The sequence below is a fragment of the Acipenser ruthenus genome, chromosome 5, assembly GCF_902713425.1.
Source record: "Acipenser ruthenus chromosome 5, fAciRut3.2 maternal haplotype, whole genome shotgun sequence".
Classification (NCBI taxonomy): domain Eukaryota; kingdom Metazoa; phylum Chordata; class Actinopteri; order Acipenseriformes; family Acipenseridae; genus Acipenser; species Acipenser ruthenus.
Window position 1 is genome coordinate 73674572 of NC_081193.1, and position 27663 is coordinate 73702234.

At 38.9% G+C, this 27663-nt stretch overlaps 2 protein-coding genes across 17 annotated transcripts in view; both read left to right on the plus strand.

The window, feature by feature from the left end:
* LOC117402838 (serine/threonine-protein kinase MARK1) overlaps positions 1–20644 on the plus strand; it is an 86466-nt gene extending 65822 nt beyond the window's left edge. For 2 of the 16 annotated variants that reach the window (XM_059024486.1, XM_059024491.1), the window contains 13 exons: positions 781–837; positions 1325–1561; positions 3571–3690; positions 6141–6240; positions 7121–7233; positions 8266–8440; positions 9348–9535; positions 9987–10093; positions 10679–10837; positions 11996–12256; positions 13387–13413; positions 15432–15476; positions 18499–20644. In XM_059024486.1, the coding sequence (XP_058880469.1) occupies positions 781–837; positions 1325–1561; positions 3571–3690; positions 6141–6240; positions 7121–7233; positions 8266–8440; positions 9348–9535; positions 9987–10093; positions 10679–10837; positions 11996–12256; positions 13387–13413; positions 15432–15476; positions 18499–18853 (1944 nt within the window). In that variant the 3' untranslated portion in view covers positions 18854–20644. The remainder of the gene's footprint in view (positions 1–780; positions 838–1324; positions 1562–3570; positions 3691–6140; positions 6241–7120; positions 7234–8265; positions 8441–9347; positions 9536–9986; positions 10094–10678; positions 10838–11995; positions 12257–13386; positions 13414–15431; positions 15477–18498) is intronic. The other 14 variants (XM_059024488.1, XM_059024492.1, XM_059024490.1 and 11 more) reach the window with 10 other exon arrangements.
* Positions 20645–22461: 1817 nt separating this feature from the next.
* On the plus strand, positions 22462–26808 carry mrpl57 (mitochondrial ribosomal protein L57). The gene is made up of 2 exons (XM_034003116.3): positions 22462–22593; positions 26319–26808. The coding sequence occupies exon 2, from the start codon at positions 26341–26343 to the stop codon at positions 26653–26655; it is 315 nt and encodes a 104-aa protein (XP_033859007.3). The 5' UTR covers positions 22462–22593; positions 26319–26340; the 3' UTR covers positions 26656–26808.
* The last annotated feature ends 855 nt before the right edge of the window (positions 26809–27663 follow it).

The window sequence follows — 27663 nt, forward strand, 5'->3', positions numbered from 1 at the left end:
CTTTATCCAAGGCGACTTACAGAGACTAGGGTGTGTGAACTATGCATCAGCTGCAGTGTCACTTACAATTACGTCTCACCCGAAAGACGGAGCACAAGGAGGTTAAGTGACTTGTTCACAGTCACACATATGCCACAAACCAACAGGAGTGTCCCAATAATTGAGAACAATGTATACATATACTATTGGGTGCAGTTTCTATTACTTTCATTTATTTCGGTGACTATGTTTTGTGGTTTTATTATTTTCTCCCCAATTTGAAATGCCCAATTATTTTTAGGCTCAGCTCACCGCTACCACCCCTGCGCTGACTCGGGAGGGGCGAAGATGAACACACGCTGTCCTCCGAAGCGTGTGCTGTCAACCGCCCGCTTCTTTACACTCTGCAGACTCACCCTGCAGCCACCTCAGAGCTACAGCGTCGGAGGACAACGCAGCTCTGGGCAGCTTACAGGCAAGCCCACAGGCGCCCGGCCAGACTACAGGGGTCGCTGGTGCGCGGTGAGCTGATGACACCCTGGCCTACCTAACCCCTCCCTCCCCCCGGGCGATGCTCGGCCAATTGAGCGCCGCCCCCTGGGAGCTCCCGTCCACGGTCGGCTGTGGAATAGCCTGGACTCGAACTCGCGACGACCAGGCTATAGAGCGCATCCTGCACTCTAGCGAGTGCTTTTACTGGATGCGCCACTCGGGAGCCCACATGGTGCAGGTATTTCTAACTGTGAATATTAATGCTCTAGCAACCTTGTAATATATATATAATTTTTTTTTCCCCCCAAGATTGTCTCTGCGGTGCAGTATTGCCATCAGAAGCGCATTGTACATAGGGATCTAAAGGTGAGCAAGCAGAAGAAACTTCAGTTCGCTTTTTGATTCCCCCAACCTGTATATTTCTCCCATCTGTCTTCTGGAGAGCACTGTTTTAGTACTTTTACATTTACAGTAGGTTTAATATTTATGAATGACATGCTAGGGATGCTATTTGCTAAATAAATTCATCAGATAAGGTCATTTACACAAATTTGTGTGATGCTTATGTTTGTACAAGTTTTAGAGGGTGCAAAAGTTCAAATTGAGTCAGTTCGTATAGTTCTTCGACTTTACATTTAAGTTTAGTTGTTGTTTTAAATATACATTGATTTAGTAAGCTGCATTTTATTATTTTACATGAACGCAAGTCCCCTAGTAACAGTGGACTAACAGAAGCTGTTTGTTTCCTTAAAATAAAAAAAATAAACATTTGGTCGACAATTACTGTGGGAATTTCTTTGAACTAAATGGTATTTTGTGTCTCATAACTTTTCAATGCCTTTACTTTTTTTAGGCAGAAAACCTGTTGCTGGATGCTGATATGAATATTAAAATTGCTGACTTTGGTTTTAGTAATGAATTTACTATCGGTAACAAATTAGACACATTTTGTGGAAGCCCGCCCTACGCTGCCCCTGAACTATTCCAAGGAAAGAAATACGATGGACCAGAGGTGGACGTGTGGAGTCTAGGAGTCATTCTGTATACACTAGTTAGTGGATCATTGCCTTTCGATGGCCAAAACCTAAAGGTGAGTCTCTGAAAGCCCTCTGCTATTCATGTTACAAAAAAGGCAGCTTTCTAGACCATGTCATATGTAGAATAGCATGGCAGTACAGACTTTACATTCTCATTACATGCTTAGGCATAGTGCGATCTGGACAAATGGTGATGTTCCCAATATAAACCCATTATGTAGCACAAACTGGCTCGTTTTACAGTGTTGCTAAACACCGCTGACAGGACAAAAGCTATAAAGCTGAACCTTTTAAAGCTTTTGTAAGTAGTGTCTTTGATGGGTAAAGACTAATCCTACTTGTTCTGGTGTTCTTCCCAGAGGTGCTATTCACACAATATGGAGATGATACCGGGGTCATTAAGTCTGCAGTAAGAAGCGTTTAGTCTTTAATCATTACGTTAGTGGTAAGGCAGCTTGGGGCTATGCAGTATAGAACGGAGCCTTGTGCTGACTGCGCAGATTTATCTCAAGTACCATATTCAGCAAGATTCAGGAGTCTCAGACTGGCAGAAAGCCCCATCTGAAATGCTCAAAAGAGGATCAGCGTCAATCAGCTTTGGCAAGTGAATATTCCTGTGCAGGCTGGTGTATAATACAGCTATGGTGCAAAAGTTTAGCATCCCCTATAGAATTAACTAATTTTTCTTCATAAAGTCAAATGAAACCTGCTGAATAATGTTACATTAACATACTGAATTACATACAACTTTGTAATTTTCCATATACAGTAGAAGCCTGTTACTTCAAACCCCATTGATCTGAAGCACCTTATTAACCTCCCTGCAAGCGTGTCCCTGACAAATTCAAATGGCTGACAAATGAAAAAGGACAGTACTTACTCCAGCTGAAAAATTATTGAACAGTTGGAAAAGGCTGAACGTGTGCTGTTCAACTTGCTAAAGTCAACAGTTACTGACACAAACTGCAAAACAAAAACTTGAGAAATTCTCGAGTACCATGGCATCAAGCACTGCCACAGCACTGTGAAGAACTATGTGACTCTGTCAAGACAACGTGAGAGAAAAAGCTTGTACGTGTGGTTCATGCAAGAAAGGGAAAAGGGCACTCCGATTTCAGGAGCAGCACTTCAAGAGAAAGCATTGCTATTCCATAGATGACTACATCCAGAGGACAAATTTTAAAGCTAGTGATGGATGGCTGTACACATTTATAAGACACGGCATTGGGCAACTTTGCTTAGCAGGGGAAATACAACAGAGTTAGAACCATTCAGTCAGAAAATGCTTCAGTGTAACACTAAGGAAACAGGGTTTGGGGCTATGAGAAGAATGCTAATGTTTAAATAAACATTGTGAGTACAGTATATGTACATGCATTGCTGTTTATTTGTAAACTTGCACTCATCCAAATGTTCATTCATGCAAACTATTTCTGTATCCCCCCAAGCTGTTCGGATGATCGGGTTTCTACTGTGCTAGCAAAAAACTGACAAGTGACATTTTAAAATCTAGTTTTTATTAATTATGTTCACATTATATACACACACACACACACTTAGAAATTTAAACTTTTTTTTTTTTTTTAATCGCCCTTCCTGCAATGATTTTAGAGGACAAATTTCAAACCCCAGTGCACTAATCTTTTGAAAAGAGCTTTGAAACAGAGTTTAAAGTTATAAGTGTAAAAAGTTGTCAGGATGTTAACAATGAAAAGAAAAATTACAGGTATGTTATTTAAACAGCTGGGGATCTCTAACGCTATATTTTTCGGAACCCTGCTACTTACTCTTTAAGGACAGCTAATCTATCTTCCTGTGTGACCTGGCAGAGTACTGTGGATTTAGCAGCATTTAATTTGCAGTTTTTTTTTCTTTAATTTTTCTTTCTCCCTTCCATTTTCACAAACATTTGCTATTCACTTGTTTGGTCATTTGGAAAATATAACCATCACAGACAATAAAAAAAATGGGTTTGGATTTTTGAAAGCTGTTGTAAGTCATCTCATTAGGCAGCAAGACTGGAAAATCTGTTGATTTATAGTAAATGTCTTATTCTTTGTAGGAACTGAGGGAAAGGGTGTTACGAGGGAAGTACCGTATTCCTTTCTACATGTCCACAGACTGTGAAAACCTGCTAAAAAAACTCCTAGTACTAAACCCAGTGAAACGAGGCAGTCTGGAAGTAAGTATAAAATTCCTTTAATGAGCATGACGTAATGCTGAGAAGTCAACTTTTATTTCTATTGTATCTTTTTATTGCATGTTAAAGGTATGTATGCTTTCTCTTTAAAGTACAAAATGTAACCATTATCGTATGGGTATTTAAAGACCCGAATCCTGAAAGTTGTATACCAAAGCTGCTCTTTGAGCCTGTGATGCAGTCGTGGCCCCGCCCCCGAGGGCACAAAAGGACTGCGCTCACAGCGCTCGGCGCCATTTTTCCTTTCAAGACTGACCTGATCGGAGAGCCTTGTTCAGATAAGTACATTGTTGCTGCTTCTATCTGTATATATTTCAAATGTTTGGTGTTTTACACAAATTATGTGATATTTAAACTAATTGCTGTAATGGTTTTTAACTAATTACATGTATATGTGTGCACTTCAGCCAAGTTATGTCTCACTGCGGTCTTGTGCCCTGCGTGAAGCCAGTGGCTCTCGTCGCTCCTACCCAGGGATCCAGCAACAGGCTGTATGGCTCTGGCTGGAGCTTATTTTATTTCTCGTTTTTGCTGTTTAGCACCATACGAGATGTTTTATATTATTTATATAATTGTTTAATTACGTTTTTTTGTTGATTTTCTTGTACCGACCCGGTGCTAAAGTCACGAACTATACTGGTACTGACCCGATTCCAACCCGGTACCGTACATGTACCAACCTGGTGCTAAAGTCACTGAACTGGTACCGACCCATTGCCAAAGCCACCAAACTGGCCTGGTGTTGACCAGGTTCTGAACCAGTAACTAAACCGGTCCTGAACCAGTACCGACCCAGTGTTAAATACACAAAACCGGTACCAAACCAATCCAGTACCTTCCAGGTACCGACCCGGTTCCAGCCCGCTACCTGACCTGCCCTGTCAATAACTATAAGCTGAATGAGACAGGGGCTGTATACTGTACACTGCATTGCTTGCTCCAGGTTCTATCCCTGTCAGACATGCAGGGCCAGTCTGCCTATTGAGGACAAGCACGGCTGGTGCTCTTCCTGCCTGGGGCCAGTAACAGTTCTTGAAATTTCTGGGTCTGATGGCAGCAGCTTCCGAGACCCTTATTATTTATTTATTAGCAGACGCCCTTATCCACGGCGACTTACAATTGTTACATACAATTACCCATTTATACATTTAGATTTTTACTGGAGCAATATATTGACACAGGCGACTGGTTTTCAATCCTGAGCAGCCAGCCCTGGAGACTGCTGATGCACCGCGACTTGCTAAGTCAGGCACGGGGAACCTTATGGCATCCCGACCCATCGAGCCTGCAGCTGTGGGTCTGGCCCCGGAACGACTGCATTTGAGCTGCAAGGTCTGTTCAATAGGGTTGTTGACACTACAAAATACCAGAGCAGCGTCCAAGCATTCCCAGTATGGGTACAAGTGGGGCGTCTTTTATACTTGGTGTCTACCTCGTGGGATCGACCCCACAACTTCTCCCATGGCAAAAATACTACAATTTTTGCAGGACCCTCTACATTAAGGGGCTCAGTGGCTTTGGCCGCCTATGAAGGACATTGTTCCTCGCTGGAGGCTAAACGTGGTGCCTAATGCACTCATCAAGCCTCCATTTGAGCCCCTGTGTTCAACAGAGCTGAAATTCTTATTTAAAGTTGCTTTCTTGCTCGCTATTACCTCCGCAGAGTGAGTGATAAGCAGGCATTCTCGATAGCGAAAGCGTGCTTAATTTTAACAGAGGCGAGGACAAAGGTCACACTCTCTACCAATCCTTCCTTTTTGCTGAAGACAATCAAGCATTCCATGTCAACCAGTCTGTGGAATTGGAGGCTTTCCATCCACCTCCTTTCCAGTCTGATGGAGAGCGACAGCTCCATATTCTCTGCCCAGTTCGGGCTCTGGCGTACTATGTTGGTAGGATGAAAAGTTGGAGGCAGTCCGAACAATTTTTTGTCTGTTATGGGGAGAAGTCCCATGGTCAAGCCCTGTCTAAGCAGCGGCTGTCCAAGTGGATAGCAGACAGGGTCAGGACTGCCTATGAGTTGGCCAACTTGCCCCCTCCAGAAAAGCTCACTGCCTATTTCACTAGGGACATGGAACTTCATGGGCTTTATTAAAGGGTGCATCTGTCAAAGACATTTTCAATGCAGCGCTGTGGGCGGCTTCCCAGTCGACCCTAATAACACAGGTGTAGAAGTGAGTCTCTCCCGCAATTTGTTCACCCCAGCTACTTGTTACTGGGGTTCCGAATGGTAACGCACAGGGTAGCCTTCGGCTCAACCTTTCTAACATTCCAGTCGTCGGCAGTCTTGCTCTTGCGACGGCTTTGGTACACTCACCCATTCGGTAATGGTTATGTTTCGTACTTGAAAGGGAACGTTAGGCAATTTATCATAATCCTGGTTCCCTGAACTAGAAATGTGACCTAAATGAACATGTTTTCTTTTCTCTTAGCAAATCATGAAGGACCGGTGGATGAATGTTGGTCACGAAGAGGAGGAGTTAAAACCGCATACTGAACCAGAGCCAGACTTCAGTGACACTAAGAGGATAGGTCAGACTCAGTTAATGTTATGTGTAGTGGTAACCATCAATATGGCAGCACTTTAAATTGTTCAGTCAGTCATTCATTCTGACAGGATTTCCAAGTTGTTGCATCATTACTTGCTATTTTTAAAAGTGTACAGCAATTAGTAGTAAACTAAACTGTCATTAGAACTGAGACATTGTATTGCTTGTTACAGAATCACTAACAAAATACCATCTAGGGGAATTAAACAAATGTAGTAAAAACTGATGAATAAGAACCATTGTTTTTTTAAACAGGGCTCCACATTTACTCTGCAAGCTGGATGTCTATACAGTGCATGCTGTATAATTTAATTAAATGCCTGAGTGCAGCTTAGACTTTTAGGGAATTGATATTAAACTACTAGAAATTGTAAGAGGAGGTATAACATACACAAGTTAAGCCAGGAAGATCTGTAGTTGTTAAAATGAAGGGCACATAATACTTAAAGCGTGAAAGCAGCTATTGTGTTCAGTAATCGCCCTGTGCCAAGAACAGTTCAGATTACCCCTGTAATGTAATTTTACAGCTGTCTACCTTATTTAAGTGCACTACTTTTTCTACAGTAAAAGCCAAATGCCTCGTACTTGGAGACTTCTCAGATTGCTTTCACTGTTCCCAGTTTGCAAACCAGCAGATACATTTCACAAAAATCCCTTGTATAGCAACGTTGCCTTTGAATCTTAACTACAGTTTGTTTCTGAGGAGAGCACTTTCTATTGGACCCTAATGTATGCTAGCTGAATATCAAGGTAGTGTTCCAGCAGATGTGTAATGTAGCTTAAAAATGAATTGTGTTCTGGTATACTGAGATTTGAGTTTGTATTGTGTTGATTTTCTTTCCTTTTTATTTTAATGGATACAGATTTAATGGTGACTATGGGGTTCTCAAGAGATGAAATTACAGAGTCTTTAATTGGTCAGAAGTATGATGAAGTAATGGCCACTTACCTTCTACTAGGCAGAAAACCTCCTGAGGCAAGTTCATTACGTTATGTACCTTATCCAATGCGCTTCATACAGAAATTAAGTACAGTATATAAAATAAAATATAGAAATATATGAAATGCACACCTATACACACAGAAAGATATTGATCTCAAACAGGGAGACCCCCACAGGCTCAGATTGAGGTTGATTAAACTCAGGATTCAGTCACAGCAGATGTAACTGAGGGAGTGTTTTTTTTTTCTTAAAGCACATTATGTTAAGGGGAGTTGCAGACAGGCTGGATTGCTGTCCTATACTGAGCTTGCTCACACACGCACTCACACAAAACCGCTGTACTTGCAGCTTTTAAATGCATCTCTGTAAGTCGCCTTGGATAAAGGCGTCTGCTAAATAAACAAATAATAATAAATAATAATCTATTAACAGGCAAACGCCCACACCCGTGCACCATTCCACACAACAGTGCGACGGATAGCAGTACATCCATAGCTAAAAAACCTATAAAACACTTGGTGGTACTGTATTCAGTTTAAGCCAGTTCCCCGCCCCAACTGTGCTGGGTTCCGAAAAAAAAATATAGCGTTATACGTCCCCAAGTGTAGCTACAACTGTTTAAATAACATGCCTGTAATTTTTCTTTTCAATGTTCACATCCTGACTTAAAACTTTAAAGTCTCTGTCAAAGCTCTTTTCAAATGCCCACTCTAGTGCACTAGGGTTTGAGATCTGTCCTTTAAATCACTGCAGGAATAGCTATTTATAAAAAATAAAAAAAGCATAACAAGTGCTCTGGCTTTTCTTTTCTGTACCACATCCTGGATCGTTATTGCTGTGTTACTTGTTTGACAATGTGGGCAATAATCTTTACACTATCAGTGCACTAGAGTGGACATTTTGATAAGAGCTTTGAAAAAGACTAAAGTTATGAGTGTAAAAAGTTGTCAATTTGGTACCTCCAGAGTACTTTGAGGGTGTTAAATGCCAGTTCCTCCTTTTCTTGAGCCACAAAAATTAGAAGTTGGAAATAAAGGATTTGGTTAAATTCTTCTGCCCTTTTAGTTTGAAGGAAGCGAGTCTGTATCCAGCAGCAACCTGTGTCAAAGGTCACGGCCCAGCAGTGACCTCAACAACAGCTCCACACAGTCCCCAGCGCACTCAAAGGTCCAGCGCAGCATTTCAGCCAATCAGAAGCAACGGCGGTTTAGTGATCATGGTGGGGATGACATTCAACCAAGTAAAGTAACAAGCACAATTTCAACACTTGAGTGTGCAGTGTCCTAGTAAGCCCTGCTGACCCAGCTAACTCTGCATCCATGTTGTGGTGGTTTGATGTCTCCCTGTGGTGTGCAGGTGCTTTGACAGCAGTAGTTCTGTGCATGTGGAGGGGGTTGCTTGTTTACAGTGCTCTTTACTGTAGGTGGCTGTGTGCAAGGCCAGTGTAATAAGTTTCAATCTCTGCTTCTTTAATAGCTTCGCTTTCAGATACTGTGGTGCTTTTATTAGCTAGTAACAATCCCTCCCTCCCACTTTAGTTGACAAAATATTATTGATTCTTTCTTTTTTTCATTGAATGTCACTTTTCTATGTTTAAAAACAATATGGAAGATTAGGTTTAGTTTTTTCTTCATCAATAACTTGGTATAGATAAATAGTTTCTACTATTTATCGAGTAGATTCTGCTGTCTAAGCAAAACCCTTGCCCAGTATACTGTAGTATGTGATAACTGGACAATGTGTTGTGGGCATATTTTAAGCACTGTGCTGCCTTGATACTTTTTATTGTTTTGAGCTTCACGAGAGAGGTACCTTTAACACTGTGTTGTAAAAAGCTGAGCAAACAAATATTGACTATCATTTTAACCAAGTGTAAGGGCTTGGAATAGGATTTCATATGAATCAGAATGTGCTGGTACAAGTTTACTTCCACAGACATCCACATCATGGATGCTACTAAATGTAGAGGGTTACCAGAAAAGAATAAGATTCAAATAGTTTATAGAATGAATTCCTTGAAGACTTTTTAAATGTAATTTATGCTTCACCCCCTTGCATTTTAAAATAAATTGCCAAGCTTACACAAATCTTTTTTTGCATTGATAAATATTGAAAAGAAAGTGCTATGATGACATGTTTTTGAACAGCTGGCCCAACCATTCCTCCGGCCGTGTCGTACACTAAACGAGCTCAAGCGAACAGCGTGGAGAGTGACCAGAAAGAAGAATGGGACACTTCCCGCAAGCTCGGCACCACGACTGCAAGCTCCAAAGGGGATATGCCTGCAAGTCCACTGGTCGGTCCGGACCGGAAGAAGTCTACCACCGCCACTGCTGTAAGTGATAGCTGTCTTTTAATAAAGGGGGGTGAAATTATTTAACAATTTTACAGTTTTAATATATTTTATAGTATTGTAATGTAGATGTAAAATCTACAAATAAAATGTGAATTTTGCACTTTTGCTTGATGTATCACAGAGAGCTCAAAGGTGGTTGGCTCACCTAATAAGGGCAGGGTTATGGCACAAGGCAAGATAGAGCAGGGAGGCTTACATGGACCTCTATTTCAGCACCTTTCTCAAGCTCTACGTTCCTCCAAAATGAGTTGCAAAGGGCAGCCCAAGATGTGTTAAACACTGATTTACGGAAGTGTATCCAGTTGTTCCTGATTGTGGCTTTCACATGCATAGGAAACGCTACAGATCTGCCTTATTGTCAATGTGTTTTGAGAGGAAGGAGTTGTCTACACAGTTCAAGACTAATTTATTTCAATCCCTCAATAAAAAGCAGAACAATGTGCTTCCCGGAGGAGGGATGACCAGAAGAAACACTTACGTGTGCGAGCGCTCCAGCACTGACAGATACTCTGCTATACCAAATGGGAAAGACAGCAGGTAGTACCGCCAAGAATTTTAACATCTCAGGTGCCTCACAGTTTTATGCCATCAAGCTTAAACATTACTTGAGGTTTAAGACAGTTCTCAGATGGGTTAGAGGGGGAACAAAGGATATAAGACAAGAACTTGAAATAAAATACAATTGGTGGATCATGGCTTTGGTTAAACACACAGCTGCACCCAGCCATCTTTCCAGTTGGCAGGGGAATTTGAACAAAGATGACATGACAGCCAAAACACACCTGCACTGAGAAACACTATAAAATTAAGCTTTTGGCATCCAAAGTCAGCCTTAAGCTATATTTTAATCATCAATAGCAAACTCTTTCACATTACAGTTTAAGGGCTATACAGTGCAAATACCAAAACTATCAGATTTGCATTTTACTTGCATGTGTCATTAGCCAACTCAAAGTAAAAATTGTACAGCCGCACCCAGCAGGTAATATTAAGTGCTCTAAAGTGTTAGATGTTTTCTTATAAAAAGACACTTTGTCCACTAACAGTGTTCTTTATGTTTTCTTGTTACTTTTTTGGCTCGTTTTTTGTTTTGTTTGTTTTCCTTTTGATTGCTTCCAAAAGCCTAACTGAAATGTCCGCTTGTGCAAGCAGTACTGGTGCAGCAGCATCCGCCGTGCCCTCTACCCGGCCGCGCCATGTCAAGTCCATGTCTGCCTCCGGGCACCCAATCAAAGTCACGCTGCCTCCCATCGAGGATGGCACGGAGGCCTACAGACCAAGGTAAGGATTCTGGTCCTGCTGATCATTTCATGAGTCATGAACAGCCGTAATAGTCCGTAATTTGGTGGTAACAGTAGAAAATAGAAAAGCATTTTGGCTATTTTAATAGATTTAAAAAGTCGATTAAAAAAATGAATGCCCAAAAGCTACTTCAGAAATTGCAAAAGTTGAACCCGTTTGGACAGGAAGTAAAAACACGTAATTGTAGTCTGAAATACTGTTTGCAATAAAACTTCAAAAATAAAACTAGTATGTACTTGACTTAGTTATAGATTCACCTTGCAATATAAACTCCAATTTGGTGAAGTTAAAATAATTGTTGAAATCAATTACTCACTTTTAAAGATTTGCCTGCTTACAGTCCTTAGTTTTCATTTTGTTTTGTGTTGCCTGTTTGAGTTGCACAGGCATGCTGCAGGTGACAGTAATGGTCTCCAGGAGAGGTGTGCCCCCAGTTATTCTGCACAGTCTTGGCATGACATGTGCACACTGCCAGACGGAGCAGCAGCTGCTAGCGATCATAACAAAACAAAGACAAACAAATTGATAGCTTTACATTTCCACTAACTTCATGGGAGTGATCACATTCTAATCAGAACAGCTTTTTTTTTGCATCCAGTGTAATCTAAATTAATTGCGGTATGTTGTGATTTACATTTCATACCTGTAGCATAATAATCTAATTGGGATCCAAGGAGGAGAAGGGGTTCGGATGAACCTCATTCCCATAGTAAGGGAAATGAATGCATGACTTTTTAGGGAGGGGTGCATTTTTGATCAATGCTTCCTACAGTTGCCAACATTAAAATGCATGGAACCCAAGACAAATAAACATTTGTACTGTAAGCCAGGCCAACTAAATGGATTTGTCTGACACCTTTCAGCCATCTTCACCTGTTTAAATACGCTTCTCAATATAATTTCTGTACCTGTTGATATGAACAACAGATTTAAATAGAACCCTAAGATTAACTATTTAAATAAAGTGGCCTGTTTAAATAGTTTTAAGTTTTTTTTGGTTTTTTTGGTGGTTTTTTGTTTTTGCAGTCTGAAGAGTTTTATTAAAAACCAACAGTTTCTACAACAAAAATAAAAACATCCACCGGACACTGCCAACTGTGGCGTTTCATTTAATCCTGTTTGTTGTTTCTGCTCCAGCACTGCAACTCCTCGGGCCCCTGCTGCTTCTCCATCTGCCCACAGCATTAGCAGCACCACTCCGGACCGGACCCGATTCCCCCGTGGCAGCTCCAGCCGAAGCACTTTCCACGGGGCCCAGCTCCGCGACCGCCGCAACGCCACCTACAACGGGCCGCCCGCCTCGCCCACTCTGTCCCACGACACAGCCGCACTGTCGCAGGCCCGGCGGGGCACCTCCACTGGCATCATCGGCAAGATCACTTCCAAGTTTGGACGCAGGTTAGCTGTTTTGATTTGATGAACAAATCCAGTACTTTCCTGTCCTTTGCACATTCAGATTGATGAGCACAGGAACATCAAATATGGGCATTTTCATTAAAAAAATAAAATCAAATAAATGCGGTTAACAGGAATAAGGTGGGGTGTACTATAAATAAGTCATTTAAAAGATCATAATGAATGGCAGGGCATATTTTCCTTGTACTGGGATTTTGCAGGTGCCTGTGTTTTTTATTTACAGAGGCTATTAATGCTACAAATTTGTTTTGCTTTTCCTCTATTTATGAATATGAGTTCTGGTGGAGGAGGGTTGGTTGCAAATGTTGCCGTCTCGAAGACAAGTTTTTCCACATGCATCTACTTTGAAGTAGTACAGCAGCACATGTTTCAGTGTGACCTGAATGAACCTGCCCCCTTCAGAAGAGAGGAGGTGTTCAGTCCCTCTGCACTGTCATCCCAGGGCCTCTGCAGTGTCTGCTCAACCAGCAGTTGTGCTAGTTTATGATGCAGACCAATAAACTCTAGGCACGTGCAGAGCTGAGACTGCAAAACATTTATCAAATTGCAGTTACCCAGGGTCAGCTTCCTTAGAACTGGGGTTGCTGTGTCTGTCTACCTTTAAACACAAAGACGTTTTACAAGAGAACCTTGGTTGAAGAGGGTAACCAAGGAGTGACTCAGGGATTTGCTCACCAAAGTTCCTCTCAGTGGCCACATATATAGGGCTCTATGAAATCCGTTTTATTATTTTGAATTTTCAGGTTTATTTTTTCACTGACAACACGGATTTCATAGGGCCCTACATATACAATGCCTTATTTCATTTTAGTGTCCAGGTAAAACGTAAGAAAAAATTTTTTGACAGGTAAATTGACTTTTTCAGTTTTTGAACAAAGTACCATCTCCCCACTTTGTAACAACTTAGAAACTGCAACACAATAACTGGAACCAATGAAATGATAAAATCAAATGATAAAAAAACAGGGCCTGTGAGCGTAATGTGGCTCTGGTGGCACATTTATTATTATTATTATTATTATTATTATTATTATTATTATTATTGTTGTTTCCTTAGATAGATATATAATTTTATTTATTTTTGTGTTTTTGTTACTGTTTTTTTGTTGTAGAACTATGTCTCTCAGGTTCTCCAGAAGGTAGGAGCAAATATTGTCTGTTTGCTTCCACTTTCCCAAAATGAGGAATGCACTAAACTTCCCCAAACCCCCTGGTTTTGTTTGACTATATCCAGTGTGCTCCCCCCCCCTCCCCCTGATCTGCACGGTTAGTAGATGGTCACTGAATGCTCTGTAGTATCTTAATAACCATTCTGTATCATTACTTGTCTTTCTGTCTTTGTTTTATCAACATGTAAAGGGGATTTAAGTCATTTGTATACTGTCAAGAACCAAACAGCACAGGTGTCTTTGGAGGAATTTTAGATCCCAAAAAGGTTACATTTGAATAAATCACAAATACAGTCATGTTATAAAAACAGGTGGTGTATTCTCAATGGGTTTAACGTACTTCAAGCAGCAAAGGTAGTTTTCATTAATGGAAACGGGTCAAAATTGTGTAAAATAGCTTATCCATCATTTGTATTTACCCTGTTGTTTTTCTTTTAACTTCTTAAAGATTCATTAGGTTTAATGACTGTTGACCTGTTTTATTTTGTTTTTTTTTAATGCATTCCATGGCTCCCAACAGTTAATTTCTGTAGGAATGGGAATGTATTTGACACCTTTTTGGGAGAAGTGTGGGGTTTGTTAGCATGTATCCTTAGGCTGATATCCATGGTGTCTTAACCATCTTAATGTACTAAGCAGAACCCCTTATTGAAACATGGTGTGTGGCAGTTGTGAAAGGTAAAGGTTGGTTATGTTATGTTTTATTTGTATTTTTATTTTGGATATTGTAGTTGGAATAGTCAAAGACTCCATGAAAGTTACCACAAAGGGTTTCACTGCCTCTTAAGGGTTTTTTTTTTCTGTGTGTTAGACCTTCTTAGGTACGTACATGTAATTTAATACATGCATCAGCATTGGCATTGGAAGCCACATACATTTACATTGATACTTGGATAAGTACATACAATAATATTTTAATACATGCATTAGCGGTCTGCAGTTCAGGATGACAAGGTGCATATTTTGCTGTAGTTGTAGTATCAGTTGACATGTCATGACCTGAAATGCTTTAAAATACAACATTAACAGCACAAATACAACATTTACAGCACAAAGTAATGTTGAAGCTGACACCCTGGGATCCTTCAAGAAGCTGCTTGATGAGATTCTGGGATCAATAAGCTACTAACAACCAAACGAGCAAGATGGGCTGAATGGCCTCCTCTCGTTTGTAAACTTTCTTATGTTCTTATGTTAAACAGTATATTGAACACTTCACTACTAGCATAGAAAGACACACATCTTGCATCCCTTTTTGCCTTCAATTAATCAGAAGCACAAGAATACATCTGGAATATACAGTAAACTGTCTATATAGAGGTGTAGAAGATACCTTTTGTATGATTTTCAAAAAGTGCCTTTCAGTGTAATAAGTAATTTTGTTTACAGTGAACCGCATTCCTTGCAAAATGACAATGTAGTCCCACCTTCTGGTGCAGGAAAGTGATGCTTGAATCTTGTGCTGGAAACAATGTTATTTTATTCTGAAAGCTTGCTGTGTTGTATTTAGATTGAGATTTATACAGTAAGTTTAGGATCAAGGTTGTGCAAAATTCTCCAAAAATCAAAATCTCTCTTAACAGACCTTGTGGAATGTCATTGCCTTTGTTCTACTTGCCACATTGCTCTTTTAATTTTATTTAATGTTTCATGTCTTTTTGTGTTTGTTTTTTTTATTTTTATAAATGTGAGTACTTCAAATATAGAAGCCTGTACATTAACTTCCCCCTTTCTGGTTATAAATGTAAATCAGATTATAAATCAAATTCAGTAATGCATTTAACCTATGAATTTGAGTTATAGTTGTATAGTTGATGTTTAAAAGAAATATATATATATATATTGTACTGTTATCATTAGAGCAAAGCGATTCTGAAAGATGTATGTTTGCTGTTTAATATTGTAGCTTGTTAGGTTTTATTGAATCCCATTAATCTGTAGATTGTAACTGCACTGATACTGACCCTTGATTGTGATTGTTTTTTGAGGGGTCAAAGCGAGGGTGAAGCCAGTGGCAGAACTGACACGTCAAGGTGAGAAGCCATTAATACTTCATTACTAGGTCCCATTCCAGTTATGAGCCATTCTATTAAAAAAACACAAAAACACCACTATCATGAAATTAGTTACACCCATCACAGAAATTCTGCTTTTTTTATAAATTGATTTAATAAAATCTAAAATTGTTTGTTTGTTTATTACAAATATGCCATTCTACAATGTAACTGAAAAAGAAGTAAGGTGTAATGAGGAATTATTCAGGAAATTATTTATTGCCAGGGAGGCAAGAAGGCCAGCTTCTTTTTACTTATTTTAACATACAATAATTGAGTACTGCCTAGGATGTGTTCTAAAACCTAAAGGAACCCCTTAATTTATTATGTTGAATAATGCAATATTTTTAATGGGAATTTTCTGAAGTGAATGAATTTACTCCATACAACAGAGTTGTGTATGTTGTTCTGATGGAACAGTTTGAATTAAACATATTCAATAGCCTGTAATCCTCCATCACCCCAGTGGCTCACCTTTTAAAAGCACTACTGCTGGGACTGCAGGGTGAATTGTGCAAGTTTGGCCCAGAATCCTGCTTGTGCCAATCTTGGCTGGAGGCTTACAGGAAGTGCTGATTGGTCTTGGTGCTCCTGCAACATTGGGGAGGAATTTCAGATGGGGCAAATTCACCATCACGTTTCAGCAAACCCTGCTAGTTAGGCATCCAGAGTCCAGGCTGAGACTTCCCAGGTTTGGCAATTGCTTTCAGGGTTCCCTAGGTTGATAACATCCTTGGTAACGTCATGGCTCAGGTTCGGCAGGTGAAAAAGGTGGATTGGTTTGGCAGCAGGAATGGAGGTTGTCTGATCTTCTGTTGTCCTGGTTGGTAAGTTGGTTGCAGTGTTAAAATTAGGCATTTCTAAATGGGTAGAAAAAATGTATCTAAAGGAAATAAGAGGAGTGTCATATCGGTTTCATATTCATTTATAAAAGACAAGAGCAATACATGTAGGAGGTGTGTGTGTGTTTTTTTTGGGGGGGGGGGTTTTGTAATGATTTGTAGTGATTTAATCTAATATACCTATCTGTGCTTTTTTTTGTTTATCGGCGAGTTGTTCATTTTTAGTAACCCGCGGCACCTATGAAGGAGTGGCAATATGATTGAGTGATATTCAGGAAAGCTGGGTATTCTGTATACAAAACAGTGGTAGCATTATCTGAACCTTTTCATATGAGAGTGCAACAGATGGCACACACACAGATGTAATCAAAGCATCCAGACAGGTGTCTGACAGTTTTTTTTGTTTGTTTGTTTTTTTGCTTCAGCTACATATTGAATTACATACTGCAAGTCAAATATTTTCAAGCCTTTTATTAAAAAAAAACTCAAACATTTTTGGCATGGATACTTCCTATATTGCAACAGGTCGCCAACATTTCTGGAGCAAAATAGGTTTTATGGCTGTGTTTCACCAAATGTTTTGGTCGCAAATATTTATGGCTTTACAGTATTACAATCACTGTGCTGTATTTTAATACATGGTATGTTCTATGTTATGTTCTGCACATACTGCCTTTTATTCTTTTTCAGTCCCCTGCCGCATTGTTGTAAACATTTGTCTATTTTTGTATTATTTAGACAAATAATAACAATGATAATAAAACAGTTAATGCTGATACTGATGAAATTGAAAACTTGTGATAAAAGATGGTATGGCATATATTACAGCCACAGCTTGAAGATACTGACATCTGAAAGCCAACAACAGAAGGGCACAAAAAATCAAAGCGCAATTTCAAAACTACAATCTGAGATTTGAAGCAGCAGCGTGACTTCTTATTTTTAAATATTTATGTAATTAACATTAATGCTATTTTTAATTTTTTTTTAATTTAGTAGTCGCCAATTAATTTTTACCCCGTTTTTCTCCCAATTTGAAATGCCCAATTGTATTTAGGCTCTGCCCACCCCTGCGCTGACTTGGGAGCGGCGAAGACACACTGTCCTCTGAAGTGTGTGCTGTCAGCTTCTTTTCACTCTGCAGGCCCGCCATGCAGCCAGCCCAGAGCTACAGCGTCGGAGGACAACGCAGCTCTGGGCAGCTTACAGGCAAGCTGGTGTGCGGTGAGCTGAGGACACCATGGCCGACCTAAACACCCCCCCACCCCGGGCGGCGCGTGACCAGTTGTGCGCCGCCCCCTGGGAGCTCCCGTCCACGGTCGGCAGTGGAATAGCCCAGACTCGAACCGGCAACTTCCAGGCTATAGGGCGCATCCGGTAAAGGATGCGCCACTCGGGAGCCCCTTCATTAATGCTAATTTAGCATTTATTTTGTTGCAGTGTAGTGGGTAACACAATAGGCCATCCCTTATGCCATCAACGGAAATTGGGATAGTATTTCCAAATCAACATAAAGACATATCATCAAATATTCCAGAATTGAAAAAACTATGGTCTAAAATCTTTTTTTTTTTTTTTTTTTAAAGGAATTTTGTAAATCTGCTTGGGTATTTATTTGCATTATGAAAATATCACTCTGATGCATATCTTTCTAAATTATTTTCTCAGGTTGTAATTCCCTTTAAAAGGCTTCAATCTGACATGTACAACCTTTTGAATGTGTACTTTAATGTTATTTTTAAACAAAGAAGCTTTGGAGACCGATGTAACTTGTATTTACCTGTCATTTCTTGAAGGCATGTGACATACTTAGTGACAGAATGTGACAAGTGAATTACTTTGTGCCTAACAAGCCTCTAACTTTTATTTTCCTCCCTATACCCCTTAAATTGTCTCCATATTAATAGATCACATAGCATATACTGTAAGAAAAGTATATATTGATCTAACCGCAGAACTTCTCAATGAACTCTGTTTTCTATACCTTGCATTTCTGTACTAAATCCCAGTTATCACTGTTCAATATCACCTTTTGGGCACTACCTACCACTTGTTAACAATTAGGTAGAAACCAAAAAGGGTAGGATGAGGCTTCTGAAGTGTACAGGTTAGGTAATGCTGTTCTTCTTCCCTAACACTAAATGTTTGATTCTCTGCAGGAGCACCTCAGGGGAACCGAAGGAGCGGGACAAGGAGGATGGCAAGGATCCGAAGCCACGCTCTTTGAGGTTCACCTGGAGCATGAAGACCACCAGTTCCATGGACCCCAACGACATGATGAGGGAGATCCGAAAAGTGCTGGACGCCAACAACTGCGACTACGAGCAGCGGGAGCGCTTCTTGCTGTTCTGCGTGCACGGCGATGCCCGGCAGGACAACCTGGTCCAATGGGAGATGGAGGTCTGCAAGCTGCCCCGCCTGTCCCTCAATGGGGTCCGCTTCAAGAGGATATCTGGCACCTCCATCGCCTTCAAAAACATTGCATCCAAAATCGCTAATGAGCTGAAGCTGTAAAAACAGGACAACTGCATTCATTCATGGGATCAGGGTATAGGTTCAGACATGATGTACAGTTTCCACTGTAGTCGAATGTACTGGTATTGCGGCTAATATGTGTTTTGGCCAGTAAAAAAACAAAAACAAATATCCAACCTCCTCCATCCCCCACGACCCCATGTAAAATAATACTGTAGTTAGAAAATGACCCTCATTGCAATAAAGTTATAACTTAGTTTTTAATCTGTGCAATTTAGTTCTGTATGCTGAACTGCAGTAGCTTTTTTTAAAAATTTTATTTTGTTTTTCATATGTACAGGTAAGTATAGAGCATTCTGTTCATAGTTTATGTTCATAGTTGTATAATACGAAAAGAATCCTATAGCTTAACATCTTGTATAGTTATCTTGATTTCTGTACAAAATTGTTCTAATACTGTGTAATTGAGTTGAAGAAAGTCCTTCCCTAATATTATCTGCATCTGTTAGATTATTGTTTTGTTTACCTCCTCTTTGTGAAGTTTATATTTTTATTTTAAATCTCATAATAGTTTTTTTTATATATATATAAAGAGTTGTCAATATTAAGAGATCTAAATTTAAAACGCCACAAAGTTTTTGTGGTGTCATCCCTGCCTGATTTTAAAGGATTCATGTTTTAATTTGGCCTGTGTTATCATGCTACATACAGTAGTGTTATGAATTCTTACAGCCGGTACACTGAATACAGCAGCACAACCCACATAGTTCAGGAGCATTCCCACAATGTTAAACAAACTGGCATCAAAGTCCTCTGAACCCCTTTTCAATGGAACATCAGTCTACTATTACAATAGCTGTTGAATCACCTGTTCAGTGATTGTACGATTTCTTGTCCCAGTGTAACTTGTTTGTTCTGAATATTTTATCAGATTTCTTGTATTTATTCCACAACATTATGCCTGTAATGTGCAGCTTTGTAATTATTAGGCATTCACTATACAAAAAAAAATATGATTAAGAATTTTTTTTTTTTCTTCGTAATTAGCGATTATAAAAGTACATAAAAACCACTAGTGCTGGTACTTTTATACTTGTTATTTTGTACTTAATTAACTGTAGAGGTTAACTGTGCAATGATATTTCATGTTGTAATTACTGTAATATTGACATATGGGCCCCATCCGCACACTTTGTTGTGAAGAATAGGAACATAATTTTAATTTAAAAAAAAAAAAAAAAAAATTAAAGCTGTGATAATCTCTGGAATCATGATTAAATCAGAACGGACATGGATCTTGCCATCCCGCGGTGGCAGTATAACACTATGAGAAGGACTGTAAATACTGTATTGTAGTGTGTGATGTAGCTTCCTTCCTGTGACAGTTCTGTTCCAGAATGGACGTTCATTTTGTTGCCTTAGCTGATGATAATGCTCAGAAAAAAAGAAGGTAAAATGTACCCCCTTTACCCAGTGTTCATTCAAGGGAGTTTGATGCAAGTCCTCTTGATTCAGTCTCACTGGTGCACTATATTAAAACTTACTTGAAAGGAGTCTCAAGCTGAAAATGTCGTTGTTACTGTGTTGTGTCAATTCAAGTTGTTGTTTCTTGATGTTCATTTTAAGGGGTCTATTTAAATGATCTAAACAACAACGGATCTAAATACTGCTATCAATTTTGGGATTGCATACCACTGTATAATAGTATATTGAGTAGAACAACTTTTTCTCTGCTGTTTGTACGTATATTTTAACTTCTACACCAGTGTATTACTATAGGATACCTTATTATTATTATTATTATTATTATTATTATTATTATTATTATTATTATTATTAAAAACATATACGAATAACATGTTTGATGTCTTATAGCATACTCTAAGCCAGGGGTTCCTTAACTTTCTTAACTTGTGCCCCTCCATTGCATTAGGCATCATGACTGATGACCCCCAACGAATCTTTAGAAATGTTAAAGGACATGTCCTAACAAAAAAATAATCAAGTATGTTGTTCATCTTGAACTTCAATCACATATTAAAACTATTTAATAGATGGGCTGTAAGTCTTTATGATGATGACCGTGACTGGCCCATTGAATACAGCTTATCAAACAAGTCCAAATATATTCCCCTTAATACAATTTTAACTGCATCAAATATGCCTTTTTTGGAGCACAATCGTCTATACAAAAATAGTTTTAATGATCAACGTCATCGCAGGATCTACTCAATATGAGAAGAAACTGATACGCTTACTGAAATGACAATGCTATTTATTTTTTTAAGGAAGTTTATTCATGCAAGGTTTGAAAGTTCATTTTCCTTCTCATTAGCTTACCATTAATGTTCACTGACCCCTTATTTTTTATTAGATTTACACTATAAGCCGTCTCTTTACACGATGATCCGCAGGTAGTGTCCAGCTATTACAATGCTGGGCTGGGAGTAGGACGGAGTGCCACAAGAACCAATTTAGAATACATGCAGGACACTTTGGGAACTCTGTAGAGTATTGCTACATAATAATTACAATGATTCAGATTCTGTGGTTTATAGGTTTATTGATCTACCGTCACATGAAAAAAAGTGGTAAAATATTGCTGCTCTCCCTCCCACAGCCATAAGCTTGACATTTCCCTTAAATAAGTACAGTATGGCCCACATTTTGCTTCATGTTGATAAATAGAAAATTAAAGTTATAGTATCATGAAAAAGGGAATTGCCATGACCCACATCCACATATGACCATTTAAAAATGTAGGTTTGCAGCACACTCATGTATTTTATTGTTTACTTGCCCTATTATTATTTGTTTATTTAGCAGATGCCTTTATCCAAGGCAACTTACAGAGACTAGGGTGTGTGAATTATGCATCAGCTGCAGAGTCACTTACAATTACATTTTACCCGAAAGACAGAGCACAAGGAGGTTAAGTGATTTGCTCAAGGTCACACAATGAGTCAGAGAGGTGGGATTTGAACCGGAGACCTCTTGGTTATAAGCCCGTTTCCTTAACCACTGGACCACACAGCCGCCTATTAAAATGTTAGTCGCAAAATAAGATTAATTTTAGTTTGACTGGCTGTATAATGGAATGTTTGGTTTAATTTTAAAATTATGCAGCAATTCAGTTTCAAGTATTTTACAAAATATTTACAAATAACACCATGTTTTTAAAATGTATTGTAAACATTAACAGACTGTAGTATAGGTCCCAAGTTTCATCAACTGGAATGCTGATACACTATTTGAGGAAGAGCGGTGTTAGTGTTATCCCCCTTCCTCGAGAAAATGTTGCCCTACCTTATTAAAAAAATAATAATAATAAACAAAACAGCATTAGTTAATTTACTTGAATTAATAACCCATCAATAAATGGAATGTACATACATTCTTGATAATGACAAACTTCCGTATTTTTACATCACCCAAACAAACAGTGATCTTACATATAGGTTTTATTCTGTGGGTTGTACAATTACTATCGCTGTTCTACGGGTTTAATGTCAATTTGCGGTTTTTTTTGGGTGGTCAGTTTATTATTAGTGACATTCCCTGACACACACACCAAGTTACTGTGCTGCCATTAGCAATAATGTTGACCTAGTTTCCTTTCGCTTATCAGCAAGAGTTTTCATGAAACGGCTTGAACGTTTACGCTATCCGTAGTGTTCCTGGCAAACAGGAAGTTGAGGTCAAAAGCTGCATGGAAGGTGAAACAGGCTGAAACATTACAGTATTTTCAACATTGAACACATTTTATCAGCGTGGTAAAGGTAAGAGCTGGCTTAAAATTGTAATATGCTTTACTTTATATAAGCGAATTACTGCCGCTGATTAATGTAATCATTCAATTGGATTGGCGGTTAAGTACAGTACCTAGCGACACACGTTACTTGAACCAAGCAAGATTCATTAATGTTGTATTTGTGTGAACCCTGGCAGATTTTCGGTACATACAAGAGGTACAGGTATACATGGGCGTCCACAGAATTAATTCTAGGGAAGGGGGCAAGGTGTTTAAAACTAGTGCCGCATAATAATTATCACACTATTTCTAAGCCTCGTACATTTAATACAACTCAGACTTAACCCTAACAGCCCTCGGTTAAGTCCTGATTTATCAGCCCTAATAGAGCAAAATAATTTAGCTTGGCAGAAGGCTAGGGATTCCGATGATTGGCTTTCATTTAGACACATTAGAAATAAATGTACACAAGCCATTAGCTCAAAAGTAAACTATTATAACAGTCAATTCTCTGACCTCATTAATAATCCTAAGAAATGTTGGAAGTCAGTTAATATGTTGGATAATTAATCAATTTACCCGTATCAATTAAAAACACAGTTGTAATTGCTAAAAAAAAAAAAAAAAAAAAGCATGGTTGATGCTTTCAATAATCTTTTCATTGAAGCTGGACATGTGTTTGATAGGTCTATTTTTTTACTGTTTCAGCTGAACATGATTTATTGGCGAGGTGTTTGCGTCCTTTTAGTTTTTCGTTGCAGCCTGTTTCTGAACTAGAAGTACTGGCTGAGTTGGGCAAAATTGACCCTAAAAGTCTGCTGGATGTGATGGTATTGATCCATCTTTTTTAAAATTAGCTGCTCCTCTGATAGCATCACCTTTGAGTCATTTATTTAATCTTTCCTTCACAACAGTGGAAATTCCTGTAGACTGGAAGTCAGTCCTTGTCATGCCTCTCTTTAAAGGTGGTGATTTGACAGACCCTAACTGTTATAGGCCTATATTGGTTTTACCTTGTATTTCTAAGATCATGGAAAGAATGATTTATCTAAGGCTTTTGATACTGTAGATCACTCAATTCTCTTGAATAAGTTTTGTGATATTGGTTTTAATATTAATTCTCTTGCATGATTTCAAAGTTATTTTCAAAATAGGGCTCAGTGTGTAAAATCTGATAGATTCGTTTCACAATTCCACAGTTACTAAAGGTGTTCCTCAAGGGTCTATATTGGGCCATACTTTTTTTTTTTTTTTTTAATTTATATTAATAATATTGCTCGGGTAATAGGCAACTCTCATATTCATCTTTATGCAGGTGACGCTGTTTTGTATTACGTTGGTCCTATGCTGCCATTAGTAATGTCTGATTTGCAACTCGGCTTTGATCAAATTCAAAAGGCCTTCTATGACTTCCGTCTTTTGCTGAACATTGATAAAACTAAACTTATGCATTTTAATAGAAAAAAATGACAGGTTCTCTTAATAGTGTTTGCAAAATGTTTACTTCTAGTAAGATTGAATTAGAGCAAGTAGCAGTTTATAAATATTTAGGTATTTGGCTGGACAGTGCTTTGTCTTTTAAAACCCATATTGAAAAAGTTCAATCTAAAATTAAATCTAGAATTGTTTTTCTATTTTGCAATAAATCATGTTTTATACGTTCTGCTAGGTCTACTCTAGTCCAGATATCTGTTCTTCCAATACTGGATTCTGGTGATGTTTCTACAAAATGGCCTTGAAAGCTTTGCTTGGAATGCTGATTTAAATATTTGGTATATCAACAAAAAACATATACTCTTGCACTATTAACATAACCTGGTAAATGCTACACAATCTGCCTTAGGTGTACAGCACTGCCAGGTATTATGTAGGGAAATAAATGAATGCTAATTTTGTAGCAAAAGCGATTCATTCTCATTTTTCTTAAATTTGATAGCCCCAATAATACAATGAATTTCACATAATTGTTCAAGATGTCAACATTTGGTAAAGTACGCTGTACAGTATGAGCAAAAAAAATCTCATGTTGGTATATGTTATGTCAAACTTTGGTTTATTTTTCTGCCCTACTGTTTTTAACGTTTTAGCAGCTTAATTTTAGTAAGACCAAGTACATTGATTAGTTGCTTATTTAGTTTGTACTGAGGAAGGCTACTTGACTTAAAACTGTTGACATTTCAACAGTGGGGGGTGGGGATTACAGAACTTTGCATCTCTGCTTAATGAAAAACTGAGATTTGCATCGCAACACAAAATAAGTAAGCCACAGATGCTTAAATGCAGTGGTAGTCCTGACAGTAAAATACTGTACTACAGTATAATGTCATTTTAATTCAAAGGCCATTACATGTAACATCGCACTGCATTTAAACTAGGCACCCTCACGAGACGATCGCTTCTCAAGTATACTGTAGTAAAATAGGATTCTGCAGCCTTGAGTAAACATAATTGTGATCAGGATATAACAAGTTGCTTACCCACGAGGTCTTGTGTTGATGTATTGTCCTCAGTGATTGAGCACCATTGACATCTGTATACTGTATTTAAACTGCTGATGGCACGCTTTTGCTAATTGTAATGCGACAGAGTGGCCGAGGACAGTATAAATTATCAGGCTGGAGTCTTGAATTACAGTTTTAAACCAGTGTTGGTTTTATTTTTCTTACACTGCTGTGGCGAAACAACTGCTAATAAAACAAACAAAATAAACCTAGCTCTCAGCTGGAGCGCTAACTAACAGTACTCCGTGTGGAACAAACACTAGATCTCTTACTCGAGTTTTGGATTATTTTTCTTTCTTCTGCTTCCTTACTCCTCTATACTCCATCACAAAGCTGTCGGCTAAGCCCTTTTTATCGAGGTGCCATTAACTTTAACTAGCAGACAGTTAACCAACTGACCATTATCCTTAATTCGTTAAGGAAAAGCAGCTGTGGCTTTTCCGCAGGCGTGCATACATGCAGGAACTTGTGACATCTAGTGGTCAACCCATTACACTGCAGGGAACAAGCTCCGGGACGGATGTGATTCTTATAAACGGAGTGTATAAAAAAAACGTAATCAATTTCTGCTTCAAAATGCTGCCGAATACACCAGAAAACAATGCAGATTAAGCAAGATAAACACAAATTACAAAAGGCCATTTTGAAGTACATTGTGTAATAATAATAATAATAATGTAATGACCCAGCAGTCTGTGCTAACTAAGAGGACTTGTTTTACGGTTCGGACGCAGCATGGGGCAGACAAGTCTTAAAGATTCAAAGAGAGCTTTTTTAAAAAGCATCAGAATAATATTCTACTCAGTTCATCGTTGGATTTAATGTAGCATCAAGTCTGTTCTGCTGCACACAACTCAGCTATCCTATTGTTGTCTTCAGATATTTATAACAAAAATTGCACCGATTTTAAGACATTTACTGCAGGTTGATCGCACATTACACAGCACTGGAAAGATGACTCAGTGTTCGTAGTATAGTAAGCACGCCTGACCAAACATTCAATTCTGTGCTGGAAGAAATTCAAGCATGAATATCGGTTTACATTATCGGCTAAAATAACAAAAACTGCTGATCGCCGATTGTGGTTTTTTTCCTTATATCAGTGCCATGCCGATAGGCTACCGATTATCGTTGCACCCCTGAGAGAGAGAGAGAGAGAGATCCAAATAAAACTTTGCATTCATACCTTTAATGTGACTCAACTAAAATGTTATTCTTCCACCAAGACGTGTTTGTTTTTCTGCTCACAAAGGTTTGAAGGCCAGATCTCTAAGATGTTCCTGACGATGGCTCTGTTCAGGAAGGGGATCCCTGGCAAGCAGTGGATCGGAAAGTACCGGCGGCCGCGACAGGTAACCTGGCAGATGAAACGTAATATGATTGAAAGGCTGGAGATCGAAGCTGCGAATGAGTACTGGCTGAGCCGGCCCTACATGACCAGGGAGCAGGAGCAGGGCCACGCCACAGAACGCCGTCTTCAGAAGTGGATCGGCATCAAGAGCTCAAAAGCAGCTAACTTTCCAGAACACACATTTTTGGGCGATCACCTTAACCACCTGAATGTCACCAAAAAGTGGACAGTATCTTAGCAACACATTGCAGAAGCATTGATGTCTTAATATCACCAGTGTTTAAATGAAAAAGAGAAAGTTGACTGGGTGGCGTGAGGGAGCCTAATGTATGAATATGTATTGTGTACGTATATTATTAAAGGTGCTGGATTAAATCGGAAGACAACTTGATTCTTGTTTTTTTTATTTCTATGCTCAAAAAGCTAAATGAAAAATGAGTTTTCTGTTTCCCAACTTCCGTTTCAAAAAGGAAAAACGATTTGGACCGAGTATACAACATAACACTCGGCAGGGACAGACAAAGGCACTGCTTACCTTTTAATGCATGTATTCCTTGTGTGATGTAAAAAAAAAAAAGCATTTCTCCTTTAATGCATATACAATAAGTCATGCTGTGCAATGGCATATTTTTCTTTTTGTTCTGCTTACTCAAGAAATATTGATTGATGAGACGTAGCCTCAGTTCTCTTCCTTGTCTGCATTGTCACCCTGCAGAGCAGGCTCCATGGATCGGGGTGACAGTGCTATGTGAGTACAATCAATAGCACCCGTCACATTGGGGAAGCCAGCAACCTGGTAGAAGAAGAATAAATAACACACATTATTGCTATATGTGCAATCCTCTGTATAAAAAGGAAAGTAAGAAATCGACTGTTACTTCTTAATTTCATACACTATAGCTGTTAAATAATTTTTTTTTTTTTGGGGGGGGGGGGGGGGTTGTGAATTGCAGGTTATTAAATAGGTTGCAGTTAAAGCTGAATGACATATATAGATAGATAGATAGACAGATAGATAGATAGATATTGGAAGAGGTCTGTAATAGAGTTGGTTTGCCAGGTTTAAGGCAGGGGAATTTAGATTTCTGGAAAGTAAAAAAAAAACCAATACACCGCCATCAAATACAGAGCAAGTCTCTATTTTTCATGTTCAGTTTGAATTCCGAAGAGCTGTATACAGCATACTTTCACACTGGTATAATGCAGACGTTATTTTCAAAGTGCAGTATAACATACCAATGGGCCA